Source organism: Carassius gibelio, chromosome A13 (genome assembly GCF_023724105.1).
Source record: "Carassius gibelio isolate Cgi1373 ecotype wild population from Czech Republic chromosome A13, carGib1.2-hapl.c, whole genome shotgun sequence".
In the NCBI taxonomy this organism is placed as follows: Eukaryota; Metazoa; Chordata; class Actinopteri; order Cypriniformes; family Cyprinidae; genus Carassius; species Carassius gibelio.
Window position 1 is genome coordinate 2,238,986 of NC_068383.1, and position 17,804 is coordinate 2,256,789.

The window sequence follows — 17,804 nt, forward strand, 5'->3', positions numbered from 1 at the left end:
TATAAATATAAATAAATAATTTAAAAAATATGAAAATGTATTAAACATAAATGTCAACATTACTAATAATAAAAATGCAAAAGTAAATTATTAAATGTAACAAATTAAAATGAACTGTATAAAGTAAAACCCATTTCAAAATATTAATAAAGACTGCATTAGAATATAAATAATGCTCTCTCAAAGCCTATAGCACCAGCACAAGTTCGGGCTCATTTAAGCTTATCATTTTTAACCTAATTGGATCAGATCATCTGAAGAGCATTCTGTTCGAGATATTATCGATTATTGATTATCATCTGATACCATGAAGCGGTTATTGGGTGTTAATCTGTGATGCTGAACCTCTGCAGGTATCTGTATGGCTTTGAGGACTACTGCGCCTCCACGGGGGTCATGTTCCGCATGGATCTGCCGAATAAGACGAGCGAGACGACGAGCTCAAAGAGTGAGGCGAACACGGAGGAAACGCTCAACACTGTCTCTTTAAGCACATCCAGCGCAGGAGAGGAACAGACAGCCCCCAAAGAGCCTGAGATTTCCAACAGCCCACATGTGTTCAAGGTACTGCATCTTCATCATCATCATCATCATCATCATCATCTCACGGTGTGTCTGATCCGGCAAACTCCTTATATTACCCATACTGCATCTGTGCTGCATGCATCCAATACACTCATTAACTACTACATTTGGCAAAATGTGCAATGTATTTTTAGTGATACTTCACATAATTGCAAATCAACTTCAAATATTGCATGTGTGTGTGTGTGTATTAACTACCTAAGTTTTTGAACAATACGATTTTTTTTAAATGTTTTCTGCCCACCGAGCTTGCATTTATTTGATCTAAAATACAGCAAAAGCAGTAAAATTGTTAAATATTTTTTACTATTTAAAAAACTGCTTTCCATGTAAATATCTTTTAATGTGTAATTTATTTCTGTGATGCTCCGCTGTATTTTCAGCATCATTCCTCCAGTCCTCAGTGTCACATGATCTTCAGTCTCTCAGCAGGGTCGTCTGACCTCATGTATATTCATAAGGCATGCTTTTTTTCCCCAAAAACAAGCTGCTGAAACAAAAGCATTGATGCATTTACAAATGTAACTAAATCAGCTCGAATAATATTCATCTCAAAAGCATATTAGTGGAATTGAAATGTTATTTGATCTCAGGAGGAGGACGCAGAACACACAGCACCTTGTGAAGATAAAGTGGACATCAGCAGCGTAAATGAGGAGGAGGATGATCACGCTGATGAAGAGGAGAGCGATACGAAAGAGGAGGCCAAAGAAAGCGTCCCGACAGCTCAGAGTCCCGTCACTGAGAGCCTGAAGGAGGAAGCGTGTGAGGAACCCCACGAGAAAGATCTGTCCGGGTAGGTGCAGCCTGAATCCGCCTCACTTCCTGTCTGAGCTTCAGTGCTTCCTGTCTGAGCTTCAGTGCATGGCTCTGTGGATCTCATCATGGGAGAGAGAGAGAAACGGAGACAGAAATGAGATCAGTGCATGAGAGGTGTGTGTGTGTGTGTGTGTGTGTGTGTGTGTACAGTGTTTATGAGCAGCTTCACAGGAATCAGTGATGCAAGTTTCTTCAAATATGAGAAGTTTTGCTGTGAAGCAGCTCTAAAAACATTATTCAGCTCAATTCAGTAACTGTGAAGTTTATCAATTATGAAACCAGTTCAATTCAGCTATAAGCAGCTCTATAGAAGACAAAACTGAAGAAGACGTATATAAACGTATCGCTCTTTTCAGCTTGCTTTCTCTCTCTCTTCCACTTTTTCAGCTGAACAAACCCCAGTACTGATTTTCCATTTGCGCTGGACAATTTATTTTTCCCTCGTCTGTTTGAAATCGTTTTATTTAAATGACTAGTATCGTTTGAAATCATTCCTGTGAATTTTCTAGAATAGAACACATCACGGCTGTTAAATCACAGGGACAGGAAAAGACAGAAAATTTCAGCTGAATTATTATTTTTTTACGATTTGATTCAAAACCTGGCATTTTAAAGTTTTTGAAAAAGTCTCTTCTGCTCACCAAGGCTGCATTTATGTGATCAAAAATACAGTAAAAATTGTGAAATATTATTTTAACTTAAAAGAACTGTTTTGTGATTTAATATATTTTTAAGAAGTAATTTATTTATTTCTTATACATTTTATATTTCAGGATTCTTTGATGAATAGAATGTTCAAAAGAACAGCTTTTTTTTAAATATATAAAAAAAAAAAAAAAAAAAATATATATATATATATATATATATATATATATATATATATATATATATATATATATATATATATATATAATTATTATTATTATTATTATTATTATTATTTATTTTATTTTGTAACAAATGTCTGAACTGTCACCTTTGATTAGTTGAATGCATCCTTGATTTCTTAAAAAAAAAAAAAAAAAAAAAAAAAAAGGTTCTACTCAAGTCAGCAGAACTGGTTCTGAATCATTCCGGCCTTGTTTTTTGTGTTCACCGTCAAATCTGTGATTTGGGTGTTTTAGGTTTTGTTTTTAACTCTTCAGGTGTGACTTTGAAGCGATGGACTGACATGTTGAGCTCTACCACTGTTTAAAGTGTTTCCTGACGCTTCCTGCTCTCTGGTATCATGCCTTTAGTGTTCTGCTGTGATGTTGTGAGATGTTCTGTGGATGAAAACAGACCCTGATGCTGAGATCATCTGGAGACGTGTGTCTGGTTAGGATTGGGATTCAACAAGCTGTGCTGTTTTCCAAAAAATAAAAACACTCTTAAAAGTAAAGGTTCCAATAGCTTCACGTTTCTGTGAACCGTCCAGTGAACAGTTCCTAAAAGTTTCTGTTGTGTGTGAAGTACATTTTACTAATCTAAAGAACACTTTTACACTATAAACAACCTTTTGTGGAACGGAAAGATTCAATGGACGTCAATGAAAAACCTTTTATTTTTAAGAGTGTAATGGAATTATATTAGACTTATAGTTCCATTATTGTTTCATAAATGGATCTGAAACTCTATAGAAACGGATTTGGTTTAATGGCTTACTCTCTGTTGAACTTTGAACTAACTCAACAGTACTAACACAATCATCATTAAAGGAGTAGTTCACCCAAAAATGAACATGTGCTTAAAATGTGCTCACCCTCAGGTCATCCAAGATTAGGATGAGTTTGTTTCTTCATCAGATTTGGAGAAATGTAGCATTGCATCACTTGCTCTGCAGTGAATGGGTGCCGTCAGAATGTTATTATGGTCCATCAGTGTTATTATGGATTATGGGCTCATATTTTATCTGGAAGCAATGGTTTGAAGTTAAAACGTCTTGATTGATTTGTTTCTTATAAATCAGACATTAACTGATAGACTGGAGTGCTGTGGATTATCGTGATGTTTTTATCTGCTCTCAATCTGACGGCACCCATTCACTCCAATGATGAGCAAGTGATACACTACTACATTTCTCCAAATCAGAAACCAACTCGTCCTAATCTTGGATGACCTGAAGGGGTGGACTTTTTCAGTACATTTTAATTTCTGAGTGAACTACTGCTTTAAGGAACCAGAACTAATAATGGAATCACAGTCATTGAATTTCTAACGATTCCCTCGTCTACTGTCGGTCTGTAGTCCATAAATTAAATCTGGTTGCATTGACTCTGTTCTGATTGCCTTTTGAGATTAAACTTGCCTAACTAATCCAATCTTCTTGAGTTAGCTGGTCTTGATAGATGCTTTTCTCCTCCGTCTCCATCCAATGGTGGTCTTCCCCCGCCATTCTCTGTATTGTGTTGCTCTGAGTGAATCAGATTACGATGTGGAACCAGGGTCCTGCCTAGCACCAGCTCAGTCGTTGCATCACTAGTTGAGTTGTCTGCTGCTAATTAACCAGGGTTGTGTCTTGGGAGAAGGATCCACGCTGTAGTCATTACACACGGCGCAGCTGGAGGGTTTGGTGTGCTAACTCTCTAATGTGGCTTCCTCTCTGCTCTCTAACGTGATCGTGATTTGCCCCTTGCTGAGCTTCGCTGTGCCTCTCGCTGCACTCTGACCCTTTCCCTGTCACACGCACGCATCCTGAACTCAAGTTCAAAGTCACATTTGAAAAACGTTTCAGGTTAGAAAACTCATTTACTCACCGTCATGTTGGTCCAAAGCCACGTGACTGACTGACTTCTGTGTGACTCTAAAAGAGATGTTTAGCAGAATGTTCATGCTGCATGTTCATACACTGACCGCAGGCCATCAAGCTCCAAAAAGACTTAAAAAACACCATAAATGTCATTTTAATTTATGAGTAATGAGGAATTTCTACAGGGTTTGACTGGTTAGTATGAATAGTTAGTCATTTATTTACTCAAAGCTTATAATGGTGCAAAATGCATCTTTCTCCATTTATAACCAGTTAAAAGTGGCTGTGCACTTTTTGCAGTTGTATTATTGCAGAAGTTTCACCAGTTCATTTATTTTATATATATTTTTAAATAAATAATATATATTTGTCCAAATAAATGATTACATAAATAGGTATCGGTGAACATTATATATTTTTATAAAATTCTACACTAGTGCACTTGTCATTTATTTAATAAATAACTTTATGTATAATTAAATTATTTTATTTATATATATATATATATATATATATATATATTACTAGTAATTTTTATTTGTAAGAATTGTTTATTTTTTATAAATAATAATTAATATTAATACGATTTCCTATTTTATAATATATCCTTTATAAAAAATTTTTTTTATCTTATATCCTTTATAAAAAAATTTTTTTATCTTACATATAATGAATATAAATGGGTTTCAGTAGTATCCAAGTATATATTTTATTTAATCCGATTTTCCCCTGTATGTATGTATTTATGTTTGTATGTCATATGACTAGGGCTGCAACTAACGATTATTTTGATAATTTATCGATTAATCGGTTTATGTACTCATATTTTAGTTTGGCCCATTTTATTCCCAAGTAACTTATTAATAAAGGGTATTTATCATTCAGCATAGACTTTTTAGAGATTTTAACCATTTTGCATTGTCATATCCTCATCAAAAATATACCAGGAGTTGTGTTTTATTATGTGCTAGTAATCCTATGTCGAACTCTTCTGCAATCAAAACACTGACCCATACGTTCTCTAGCAAACTTCACAAGGAGATTTCAAATAATGTTTTCACCATGGCCGTCCTTAGAGCTCCTAAAGTAGTTTAACATCCCGAACAAAGCTTATTAAGAAATCTTTCAGAACATATTTTCACTAAGAATAAAACAGAATAAAATTGCAGTACATTGCATTTTATTATTATTTTTGTTTCCTGTAAACACACAACTAATACCTGGGACACAGCTTTATAACTTATGCTGTGAAATTGTAAACAATCCTTCGAATAAAGTGCCAAAGGCATGAAACCTGAATGAAACTCACATTATAGAGTAAAATCCATCAGAAGGTTGTCCAGAAAAAAAATATTGGCTTATTACTGCCACACTTTGGTCATCGCAGATTTAAACTATGCAGTAAGTTATTTAGCAACTAATCGATGACTAAATTAGTTGACAACTATTTTAATAATCGATTTTATTCGATTAAATCGATTAGTTGTTTCAGCTCTACATATGACGCTTATAGTTAATGTTACCAATAAACAAATAAATAAAAATGTCGATTACCAATAATCAAAGATGGCGGTTGCTTATTTCCAACAGCCCTTACTCCAACTTCAAAATGCATTAATGTAATGCACATATTGTATGGAGTACTTTATGTCAGTACTTTTTGGAGCTTGCCAGCCAATGGTCACCATATGCTTTCATTATGTGGAAAAGAACAGCTTGGAAATCTTCAACATAAGAAATACAGCATGATGGTGAGTAAAAGATGCTTGGGTGAAATATTCCTTTTTAAACAGGCAGAAGGTCTCCTAAACTCCAGACTGAGGTTCAGACAGCCGGCTGATGACCCCATGATGTCTTCCTCCGATAATCTCATCCTAACAGGAGGATTGCTAGACTTATCCGACAGGGAAAGATGAGGATAATTAGACTAGGCTGAGACAGCGAGCTCACTTTGGGGAGGGTTTTTTGGGGGAGGGAGGTCTGGGGGGGAAGTGTAGGGCCAGGAAACAGGAAGTACTGAATTGTCTTTCTTGCAGGGATGTCAGCAGTCAGGAGTGGGAGGAAGGGGAGGAGTTTGAGTGTTACCCTCCTGGGATGAAGGTGCAGGTGAGGTATGGGCGAGGCCGCAATCAGAAGACGTACGAAGCCACTGTGAAAGAGTCAGACCTGGAGGGGGGAGAGGTGCTCTACCTGGTGCACTACTGTGGCTGGAACGTCAGGTAAGGCAGGACCCTGGGAGCTCACGCCTAATCTGTTTCATTTACGAAAAACCTGGTAGCCCCCAATCAGATTACGGCACTGGAGTCAGAAAGTCTACAGGGATGTCGTGTTTGTGTGGATTGAAAACTAGAATCGAGCTTTCTAGCACTTCCATTTCCATCGTCCTGAAGTCAAATGTGTTTTTTTTTTTAATGGGTTCAATGTCTGTAATTAGGTTTGTAAGATATTTTCAATTAGGAAAACTCATCTTCACCTGTTTATAATCTTGCGTACTATTCTAACGCAGACTTCCGGTGGACATGTGCTTAAATAAAGACGGTATTGAAGCTTAATGGAGGGGATGTTGATGCAACCACGGTGCAGTTCGTTTATAGCCTACGTTTAGCTTTTTACTCCCGCAGAGGCTTCAGAAATGTGTCTATTTGTGAAGATTAGCGCGAGCAAAATGTGTAATAATACAATTTCTGTGGAGGGATCCCGGTTGGCGCTTGCTTACAGGTCGGCCTAAAAAAATGCATCGCTGCTGCTGTTTTTCAGTTCTTCAGCCGCCGTATGAAACTTCTTAATTTCAGTTCTGGGTGTACTTTTTTCATTGAAAATGAATGTTTTCCTGGTTGCTTTGCCGCTGCAAATCGCTGTTAGTATGAACTAAGCTTGGATTTGAGTGTGTCGTGTGGACATTTCTGATCCTGAATCTCATTTCTGCGTTGCTGACAAAAATAGCAAAGCAGGATCTCCTCAAAACCTTGTTGCAGCTTTGATGTTTTATACCACAGTAGTCATGTTGTCTTTCCTGCAGTGTTTTATATCTTGCAGTTGTGACTTGTGCAATGTAATATCTCGTTATTTTTGCATTGCATCTCGCAATTGCAATGAAACCGTGTGTTTAATGAGTTTTTGAGCTGTATATTAGGTAAATGCTGACCGATCTGTCTCTTAACAGGTATGATGAGTGGATCAAAGCCGATAAGATCGTGAAACCAGCCAATAAGAACGTCCCTAAAATAAAACACCGTAAAAAAATAAAGGTACGGTCTGATTTCCTTAAGAAGGTTTTCTTTTTTACTTGTTTTTCAAAAGTTTGGGGGTCTGTAAGACTTTTTAAATGTAACTTTTGAAAGTCAATGCTGCTCATCAAGACTGCATTTATTGAATCAATAATACAGTAAAAATTCTGAAATATGTTTGCAATTTCAAATAACTGTTTTCTGTTGTAATATACTGTAAAGTGTAATTTATTCCTGTGATGCACAGCTGTATTTTCAGCATCATTCCTCCAGTCTTCAGTGTCACATGATCTTCAGAAATCATTCTAATATGCTGATTTGCTTCCTAAGAAACATTTCTGATTATCAATGTTGAAAATTTAATTTGTAATTTTTTTTTTTACTGTGAATAGAAAGTTAAAAAAGAGCATTTATTTATATTTTCATAATTTTAATGTATCCTTGCTTTTTTAAAGTGAAAACAAAAATCTTACTGATTCCAAACTTATAAACAGTTGTGTATTCCTCATGCATATTCATATTTAGAGGGGCCGCAGCATTAATTTAAAGTTTTTGTTTAATAACAGAATAAAGCAGAACGAGAAAGATACCGAATAGAGCGACTGACAGACGGAGACGATCTTCTTTCATCCAAAAATCGCATGAATCGATTGCCCAAACCGAACTCTGGCAGTGATGTTTTCTCCAAGATGGAGGAGTGTGGTGATAAAGGAAGCCAGCAGTCGCCCGTCAAGCCCTTCGAGATCACTTCTATTCTCAATGGCCTCCCAGGTATCAATATATTCTACATTACTGGAAGGTGAAGTGTGCCGTTTTTCAATGACGAGTCACTGTACGTCAGGTACTTTGACTTCCTGAAGAGTATGGTTCATATTTTTACGTGCCCTGCCAATATTTTCATTGGTCTTGCCACAAAAAAAAAAAATAGTTGCAGTTATCATTATTTATTCTAAAATATAAGCTTATATGACACAAATTTTAGAAACCAATTAAATCTTATAATTCTCAATTCTAATACTGAAAACTACTAGCATAACAAATATAAAGTTCAAACATTATTAAAGACAAGACAACATTTAGTAAATAAAAGCAAATGAACAGATTACAAGCAGTAGCACAGTTTAATACATAGAACAAAACAAACTTGGCTGAATGAGATGCAGATTCACTCTCTGACAGCAGGTGGCGCTTATGGAACAGCAATAATACAGCATTTACTTGGTTACTACTGTAAATAAAGCAGCACCTGTTAACGCTACTTTAAATGCATCCTACAGAGATGAGATGAAGAGGAAAAAAAACACCATCTAAACTTTTCTAAAAACGGTTAGTTCTTCTCGATAATCAGTATTTAGGATTTTCTTACATTATTTCGTAATTTTTCTTTTTTTAGCTAACTTAGTTGATATTCTTGGCTTTAAAATTCCAAAGCCCTTTCAAATTAAATGTGTGCACATTTTGGATTAATGAAAGTGTTTTGCTTTGGTACCGAGAACCGTGGATTTGCACTGGTATTTGTACCGAATACTGAAATATTGGTACCGTGACATCACCACCAATGGGGAAACCTGTTACACTGCAGCAGAGCTTGTGTTTGAAGCCCATCCTTCTGTTTCCCACAGGCTCTGAGAGCTCCACAGACGACAGTGAGCAAGAAGAAGATGCTGATGCAGATCACGACGAAGAGCGCCCGCATACGCCACAGCACTGGGAGAGCGAGGGCCCGTCTGAAGCCTTCAAAGCCCCTGCGGTCGTGGACGAGGAGCTGAGCATCCAGGACGCTCCAGAAACAATCAAGAGAAAAGGACAATTTGAGGAGGAGGTCGAAGGTTCTGGTGGCAGAAGAAAAAAAGCAGAAGGTCCAGAGCGTGCTTTGAAAAGCCCAGCGAAAGGCAAAACTAGAAGCAGCAGCAGAGGCGATTGGTTGCCAAGTAGTTCGCCCAAAAAGTTAGAAGAACGAGGTCTGGTGGAGGATAGAGGCGCTCAGTCGTGTAGCAGCTCTGAAGACGAAGCAGATCCTCCAACAGAACAACAAACCAAGGAAGAACCAAGAGGAAATCCCAAAACCAAGGGCTCCCCTTCAAAGAAATATAATGGAGTGAAGGAGAAGAATAAAAGCAGTCGTTCGGGATTCTGGGAGATCCCAGAGAAAAGAGCCAAAATATCCACAGCGATCGAAGAAAGGTCACCTGGCTGTCGTACTAAAGGCCAGAAGGATGTGTGGTCCAGCATCCAAGTCCAGTGGCCCAAGAAAACTCTAAAGGAGCTGTTTTCAGACTCGGATACCGAGGCGGCTAACTCACCTCCACCCGCCGTAACGGCTCCGGACGAGCCCTGCGTCGAACCCTCCCGGGACGAGGAGATCGGCGAGGACAAGCTGCAGGAGCATCCCAGCAGTGGCACCAACTCGGTCCTCAACACGCCTCCGACTTCACCGGAGTCGCCCACCGTGGACGAAGGACCCGTCGAGATCCGGGTGCCATTGCCACACGCCGCTCCACCTGCCAGTCCTCCACCCGTCTCTTCACCGGCTGGAGCTCTGATGGAGGAGCAGGCGGGGGGGCACGGCGAGTCCGACAGCAGCACGGTGGAGGTGGAGAGCCTGGGTGGAGAAATCCAGGAGATTCCTCGGGAAGTTGGGGCAGGTTCCCCTTCAAAGGCCTTCGATGGAAACCTGTCGTGCAACAGTAACAGCAACTGTAGCCTGACGCTCAGCAACAGCAGCCAGCAGGAGAGCGAGCAGAAAGCCAAAGGTGCGTATCGTCTAAATTAAATGCACATTCCTGACGCTTCAGAGATTGTTTTGTTTCTGTCCAATTCTGAGGCAACGTTGCATGTGTCCTTTACTTTCATAACACAGTATAAGGCCCAATCCCAATTCTATTTTATACCCCTTCCCCTTCCCCTAAAACAGAGTGTCAAGGTGTAGGGGAGAAAATATTCCCCTAAGGATTGGGACACCACTACTATGCCATCAAACGTCATCATTCGTCGTCTCGCTCTTACAATACACACATATACTGGTGTGCATTAGAGCCTTTAATTATCGTTCTGTATTAATGAGCTTCTTACTGACACACACACATATCGGAAATCGCGCAGCTCACACATCCAGGAGAAAATAATCAATGCTGCCCCATGACTTTTATTAAATTCAGTTTAAATACTGAATCGCTACATTATATTTCCCAGCGACGAGGGATACAATCACTGTTTTTAAGTAAACTCAATCTAAAAGACTTTTGGCTTTTTCAGACCTTTAGCATGCATCAAGCACAGACACTCGAGACAAAAATCATTTTAATTTGTCAAAATGTAGCGAAGATATTAGTTGATTAATTGGCCACTTGATGCCCATTTTTACATAGCTGCTGAACACAGTGTCCAAGCTTAACAAAACTAGACACACTTAGACAACAGGACATTCTGAGGATGCACACCAATTTGTAACAATTTTCGCCAATAGGTGGCGCTACAACAACAAATTTTTTTGCTATAATTCCACAACCGTATGATCCATGAAGTTGAAAATTGGTGTGCCTCTTCTTTATTGGACGTCCTAACTCATCCTCTGTTATGACTAGGCTACATTATAAAACAGGGCTGCCAGCAGCCAATGAATTTTCAGCATTTAATAACATAGAATCTGAATGGCCTAACATTACAAAATTTGATAAATTTGTACATCATGGTAAAACAAATGCATACACCAATTTTAGTGAAAACCAGTCGCAAGGTGGCGCTATAACAAGCAAGCCTAAATAATAATAATAATTTCTATTCTAAAAATAATAATTGAGTTCTCGTCTGTCTTATAGCCTCATCCAGTCAGAAGCGGCACAAAGAGTCTCAAGGCGGCGGAGCATCAAAGAAACACAAGCGCAGTCATAAAAACCTGAGCTTACATCCCAAGAAGAACCGCAAACCAGGTAACAGAAATCAGCATCTGCTCAAAGAGCTCGTGTAGCGCTTTTAATGTTTTCAGAGAAGTCAACAGTGTTGATAAGCTTTAGCGTGATTACCCAAGAGTTTTATTTCCACATAAAACAGCTCGTGTGTAATTCAGTCTTTCTGTAGTCCTTCCAGATTGCCAGTCTTTTATTCCTGCATGGATGCGAGCGTGTTCAAGTGTCTCTGCACATCCTTTTCTTTAGCGTTTCGAGGGTGTGTTTTACAGCAGTGTAGCATCATCCTGTAAATCAGCTGTGATGAAAAGCTGGAGGAGTTCAGTTACTTCAATAACTCACTTTTAAGTGATGGCTTTCGTCTCCAAATTAAATTACAGTTTGCTCACATTCTGCCAGTAAAAACAGATATTGTTCAAGGTTTTTTCTAACACTTAAGTCCTCTCAAACCACGTTCAGTTGACCCAGAAATAAACTTTGTGGAGTAAGAGTCTAGTTGTCTTTGTGTTCACATTGTATCTGAACATGAATGTGAACTCCGCACACTTCTCTCTCACACTGTTTTATGGTTAGATTATTTTTAATTAGGGTTGCATGATTTGAGAGGGCATGCTCGAACCATTTTACCATAGTTATAATGAAGTGCTCCTCAACCGAGAAGGTTAAAGGCCTCCCTGTGTTTTTGTTGTTGTTTTTGTTGTCAAAATAAAAGTTTGATAGTGTAATGTTGAGAGAAACCAAATTTTACAGTTGTAATGTATTTTTTTTCTAAATAGTTCCTATTTATGCAGTGGAATTCTACTATAATATTTACTATTTTAATAATATTAAGATAATATTAATAATAAGTAATAATTTTAATAATAATTAACACTTTCTAGTTTGTACCTTTTATTCAGTAGTAGTAGCAATTATTTATTATTGTTGGTATTGTTGTTATTATTATTACAGTGCTCTATTAAAATAAAAAATACAATAATAATATAATCTGCAGTTTTTCAACTTTACTGCATTAGTAGAAAGTCTGGTTTCTGAAAACTGGAGGAAGTCCTTTGAGTTTGACCTAAAATATTTATTTTAAATAGCACCTAAAGTTTTAATGTATTATTTGAATAATTAAAAAAAAAAATATATATATATATATATATATATATATATATATATATATATATATATATATATATTGTTTTATTTATAAAATGTGAATTATTATTATTTAATTATTATTAAATATATTATTTAAAATGTTATTACTAATTAAGCTCAACATAAAATGTAAAATTAATTATAAGTAAACATTTTAATTTTATTTATTTTTTTCTCAACTTTAATTATTAATTATTATTAGCACAAACACCAGTTTGGGAAACCCAGCATCAGTTCCTTGCTTTCACACAGACTAAAACTGAAGACTTATTTACATCAGACTCGGGCATAATTGTTTTTTATCATTTAATAGAATTGATGTGATTATAAAGGCAAATGTTAGATGTTTAATGCACCATGTAAGCTTACAGACATGTTTCCTCATGAAGAGGTTTGGTGCTGGTGTTGATCAGTGTTTGCCTCTCCTCTCCTCCGGGTGGCGCTGCAGCCCACAGCAGTGACAGTGAGGACCAGTGTATGAGCGAGAGCACTGCCAAATCCCCCACATCTAAGAGCAGCAGCGAGCTGAAGACAGCCCTCCCGCACAAGTGCTCCGGCCGGACGCCCCCCTCCGGACACAAGTACCACAAACACGCTGACCCGGATCATTCCCACGGCCCGACCAAGTGGAGCTTCCAGATGTGTAAGTGCCTCAGATTCTCAGCAGCTTATCTTTTTAAAGGGGTCATGTGATGCTGCAAAAAAGAACGTTATTTAAAGTAATGCAATGTGTTTAGGTTATTATTATTTTCTACATACTGTCCATTATTGTTTATCCTCTATGCCCTGCCTTTCTTAAACGTGTCGATTTTACAAAACTCATCTTTCTGAAAAGCGAGGTGTGCTGTGATTGGCCAGCTCTCCAGTGCATTGTGATTGGTTGAATACCTCAAGCGTGTGACGGAAATGTTATGCCCTTTACTATACTGTGATGCTGTGTGTCCCGGCACAACAAGACAAAACCAATAAAACCCATTATAAACGACGCATTTATTGCATCCAGTGGCGACACAATTACTGATAATAATGATTTATACTGTGTTTAACAATGTCTGCATTTGTGACAACAAGCGCTACTCTACACTGCTCAAAACTCACGTTTGAATCATTAATGGCAAATCCTTTAAATATGAAAACGTACTTACAGACTGTGTGTCCTTGTAAAGTTTCACTTTATAGAAACAGCCTTTGAACACAGAAGAGCTTGTAACACTCCAGAGAGAAAGGAACAATTTAAACTGCATCGTATGACCCTTTTAATAAGAACTGAATGTTTGGCATTGATTGTGTTTTTCTCCTGTCTCTCCAGCGGACCTGGAAAAGATGAGCAGTCTCGAGCGGATAGCGTTCCTTCAGGAGAAACTGCAGGACATCAGGAATCACTACCTCCTGCTCAAATCTGAGGTGGCCTCCATCGACAGGAGACGCAAGCGCATGAAGAAGAAAGAGAGAGAGAGTGAGTCTGCGCAGACTTATTATAGTATTATTTATCTACTATTATATACGATTTATTCATGTTTTGAATTAACTATTTATTTATTTTGAGTGTCTTTTTTAATTATTATTTCTGTTTAGCTTGCATTTATTTCTATTTCAGGTTTGGTGTTTTTTTTTTTTATTATTATTATTTATTATTATTTAGCTTTCATTTATTTCCATTTCATTGTTGGAATTGTTAATTTCAGAACTCCAACTTCATCTTATTTGTTAGTTGCATTTTTTTATATATATAATTATTATTACTTTGTTTTTGTTTTTTTGCTTTTGAAATGTAAAAAAAAATTGATATATTATCATTTATTTCCATTTCAGTTTTAGTAATTTTACTACTTAAACTTATTTTAGTTAGTTGCCATGGTCATCTAGTTTTTATATTTCACTCTTTAAGATGCTGAAAACTATTTTTAATCATCTTATTTAAACATTACAACACTTTTATAGGGAAATAACACTTTACAATAGTGCATTATTTGTTACATAAAGTATTTGTATGGAAAGTAATGCACTTTTAATCAACAAATATTATAAATAGAAAAAACTTAACTCTTTCCCTGCCATTGATAAGTTTTTAAAGCTTTTCATGTTTTCACTGTTATACACTTGGGGGCTCTATTTACACATCTTCTGAACAAAAAACGGAGAAACGGTGATCTCCTGTGTTAACATGCACATGATAAATAATGTGATTCATCAGCAATATAAATGAAAACTGCATGATGATAAAGAGTGAAATGTTGATTCAGGAAGTGGTGTATATCTGTGAAAGCTCTGGAGGTGTTGATTCACACGATTTATGCTTTGATAATCGTTCTGAATATTATCCAGATGTTAATTTTCTCACCTTTTTGCTCAAAATTATAGATTTGTTATTAAACCTACCTATATTCAAGTGTTATTAAATTTTTATTTTTTATTTTTTTTTGAAAAGTAGAGGCTTTGATCTTTTTTTGTTTTGTTGTATTGCATATTCAGATATACATACAGCAAAATATACTGGAGTCCAATAAATTGTATCAAAAATCATCAAAATCGCTGGCAGTGGCTGGCAACTTTTTAAAAAAATGCTGGTGGGGAAAGAGTTAAAATATTAAATAATGTAAAAAAAAAAAAACTAAAATTTCCAAAAACTAAAAAATAAGGGGAAAAATCCTGAAATGGGAAACATAAAAAGTTATTTATATATTTATATATTATAATATTTATATATTTATATTATTATATATATATAAAAGTGTCTCAGAGATACTAAAATCACGCTGCTCTGTAGTCTGCAGGTATGAGACTAGTTTGAACTTTAAACACATTTCCTAACGACTGATGATTACGTTCCTGGAGAACAGCTCACCCAGAATCCTCTTGTGTCCCGCAGGTGCGGCGGCAGCCTCGTGCTCGTCCTCATCCTCACCGTCCTCCAGCTCTCTGACGGCGGCGGTCATGCTAACGCTAGCCGAGCCCACGGTGTCCAGCGCGTCTCAGACCTCGGGGCTGTCGGTGGAGTGCAGGTGACAGCAGCAGGACGCCGGCGGAGATCAGCACAGAGCACTTAACCAGCACCGGCCCGCCTCGGCCTGCCCCACAGACACTGACAGACACAGCCACGGGGCGCTGACCTGACGAAACCACAGCCACCAGACAGCAACAAGCACTATTTTATATCGACAACTGTTTCCTTCGCAAACTAATTGCACTCAAGTGCACTTTTTTTCTGGTGGGTCGGGTTTGACAACAGGACAAAGACCAAAACCAAACCAACCCCTTCTTTTTTTTTTTTTTTTTTTTTGAGTGTTATGAATATTTGATCCTGTGTTTGAATAAGAGTTCATCTGCAGTGTCTGAACCCTGTAATTCACCTTCAGGTCCACCGGTGTAGAGTCAGTCCCAGGTCAGAGGCGCGGGAGTTTAGAGACGTGGGATTCACTGAGGGTCAGCCTTACGCTTCGGGCACTCGTGAGGAATGCTGGGTAATCTGTGATCGAGGGGTAGATGTGTGTTTCATAACTCAAAGCCCAAAATACCATTAAAAGAGAATGTCTGGTTTTCTTTTTAATCATTATAGGAATTAAGAGTCTGTCCAGGTCATATTTCACACTAAAATTAATTAATTAAAAAAATTATTTTTTTTTTCAAAGAAAACAAAGCCATAACAATAATTGATTTTATAGTAATTTTTAAAGTAATTACTGTATTTTTTAATTGTGATTTTTTTTTTTTTTTTTTTTTTTTTTTTTTTTACAAATATAATTGTAATTTATTGATTTTTTTTAAATTACTGTATTCTCATGAGAATGAGAATTATTAATTGAATAGATGATTATATGCAAATAATTTCACAGTGAATGTACTTCACACACACACACATGTATATATGTATATATATATATATATATATATATATATATATATATATATACTATTACATTAATGTGATTTATGATCATCACTGAGAATGGAGATGATTTGACAGATTTCATTGTTTTTTTTTATTGTAAAATTTGTATATATAACTTGTTAAATATATGATTTTTAAAAATACTTATTAAAGTCATGAAAATCACTGTCTATAATAATTATACGTTTAATAAATAATTATAACTTTCACAATGAAACAAACAAAAAAAAATCTTAATGATCTTAAAAATAAATTTATTTTTTTTTAAATTATGAAATATTTCATATATACTTGTTAAATTGCATAAGAGTAATTTTACAAAAACATTTTGAAGAATTAGAATTGTATGTAAATAATTTCACAAAGAAAATCAACCTTAATGGCCTTTTGAAACGAGTTTCATTGTGCAGTTCCTATACATTGGCATTTTTATATATCATTTATTAAATATGCAGTTTTCAGAAACACTGTTACAGTAACAAGAATCGCCTTTGATAATTATGTATAAATAATTTCTAAATGAAAATCTCAGTGGCCCAAAAAATAGGTTTCATTGTGAAATGTTTCATTTATTAAATATATAATAAACAAATCGTATTACAGTAATGAGAATCATCATTGAGAGTTATGAGAACCGTATATTATACATTTAAATTAATTTCACTATTGGAAAAAAAAAGTCTGATAGCTTTCGTTATGCAAGATAGTTTTAGTTTTAGGGTTAAATCTGACCTGGACATGTTAATGTGAATGTTAAACCCCAGTTTTCTATGATTTCAGAAAGCCTTATGAAAGATCAGTCTGTCATCTTCGGCGTTCGATCCTCTGCGTTTGTTCATGAGTTTGTCTCATCGACGGAGGTGAGAGCGAGTCGGGATAAGGGCTATTGAGATGGAGAGCGTTTGCGTTCAGTATCTCTGGAGGTGAAATGTATTATGATTGTTGACAATTTGAGAATTGAAGACTTTTTCTGGCAGCCAGGATTCTAAGTGTATTTTACTACTGAAATCTATCCAGACCCTGTGGGGTTTTAATGGTTAATGTGGCAGTATTCCTGAAGTGCAATGACAGATGCCGGTCTGTTCTGTACGTTAGCTTTGTGTGTTTATATCTTCCTTATTTCCATTTCCCTCCTCTTTTTTCCAATGCCGTAAGTGTAGGATGCCACGGGTGACGGGTGGACTGTGGGTTAAAGCAATAGTTCACCTAAAAATGAACATGCATTTATGTTGTTCCAAAACCATTTGATCATATTTTCCTGTCAAACACGAAAGCAGATGTTTGTTTTCCCTACAACAACATTTGATGGTGACCAGAACTGTCAATATCTACAAACAAAACATGACCATGTTTTTACAAATCTACCTGTGGAAGCTTGTTTCCACCACAAGATAAAAATAAATGCTATTGTCTCTTTTTTTTTTCGCTCTCACAATTAAAAAAAAAAAAACTCCTATATACAGTACAGACCAAAAGTTTGGAAACATTACTATTTTTAATGTTTT

The 17,804-nt window shown here is 36.4% G+C and overlaps 1 protein-coding gene across 2 annotated transcripts in view; it reads left to right on the forward strand.

Moving 5' to 3' along the window:
- LOC128025863 (AT-rich interactive domain-containing protein 4B) overlaps window positions 1-17,804 on the forward strand; it is a 58,432-nt gene extending 40,628 nt beyond the window's left edge. The window contains exons 15-25 of one of the 2 annotated variants that reach the window (XR_008186275.1): window positions 354-564; window positions 1,179-1,381; window positions 6,169-6,351; window positions 7,296-7,380; window positions 7,926-8,130; window positions 8,982-10,112; window positions 11,178-11,288; window positions 12,859-13,053; window positions 13,720-13,866; window positions 15,280-15,871; window positions 17,080-17,804. Coding sequence is in view for 1 of the 2 variants with exons in the window: in XM_052612433.1 (XP_052468393.1) it covers window positions 354-564; window positions 1,179-1,381; window positions 6,169-6,351; window positions 7,296-7,380; window positions 7,926-8,130; window positions 8,982-10,112; window positions 11,178-11,288; window positions 12,859-13,053; window positions 13,720-13,866; window positions 15,280-15,416 (2,608 nt within the window). In the remaining variant the exon portion in view is untranslated. Of the gene's footprint in view, window positions 1-353; window positions 565-1,178; window positions 1,382-6,168; window positions 6,352-7,295; window positions 7,381-7,925; window positions 8,131-8,981; window positions 10,113-11,177; window positions 11,289-12,858; window positions 13,054-13,719; window positions 13,867-15,279; window positions 16,119-17,079 lie in introns of those variants that run through there. The other variant, XM_052612433.1, reaches the window with a different exon arrangement.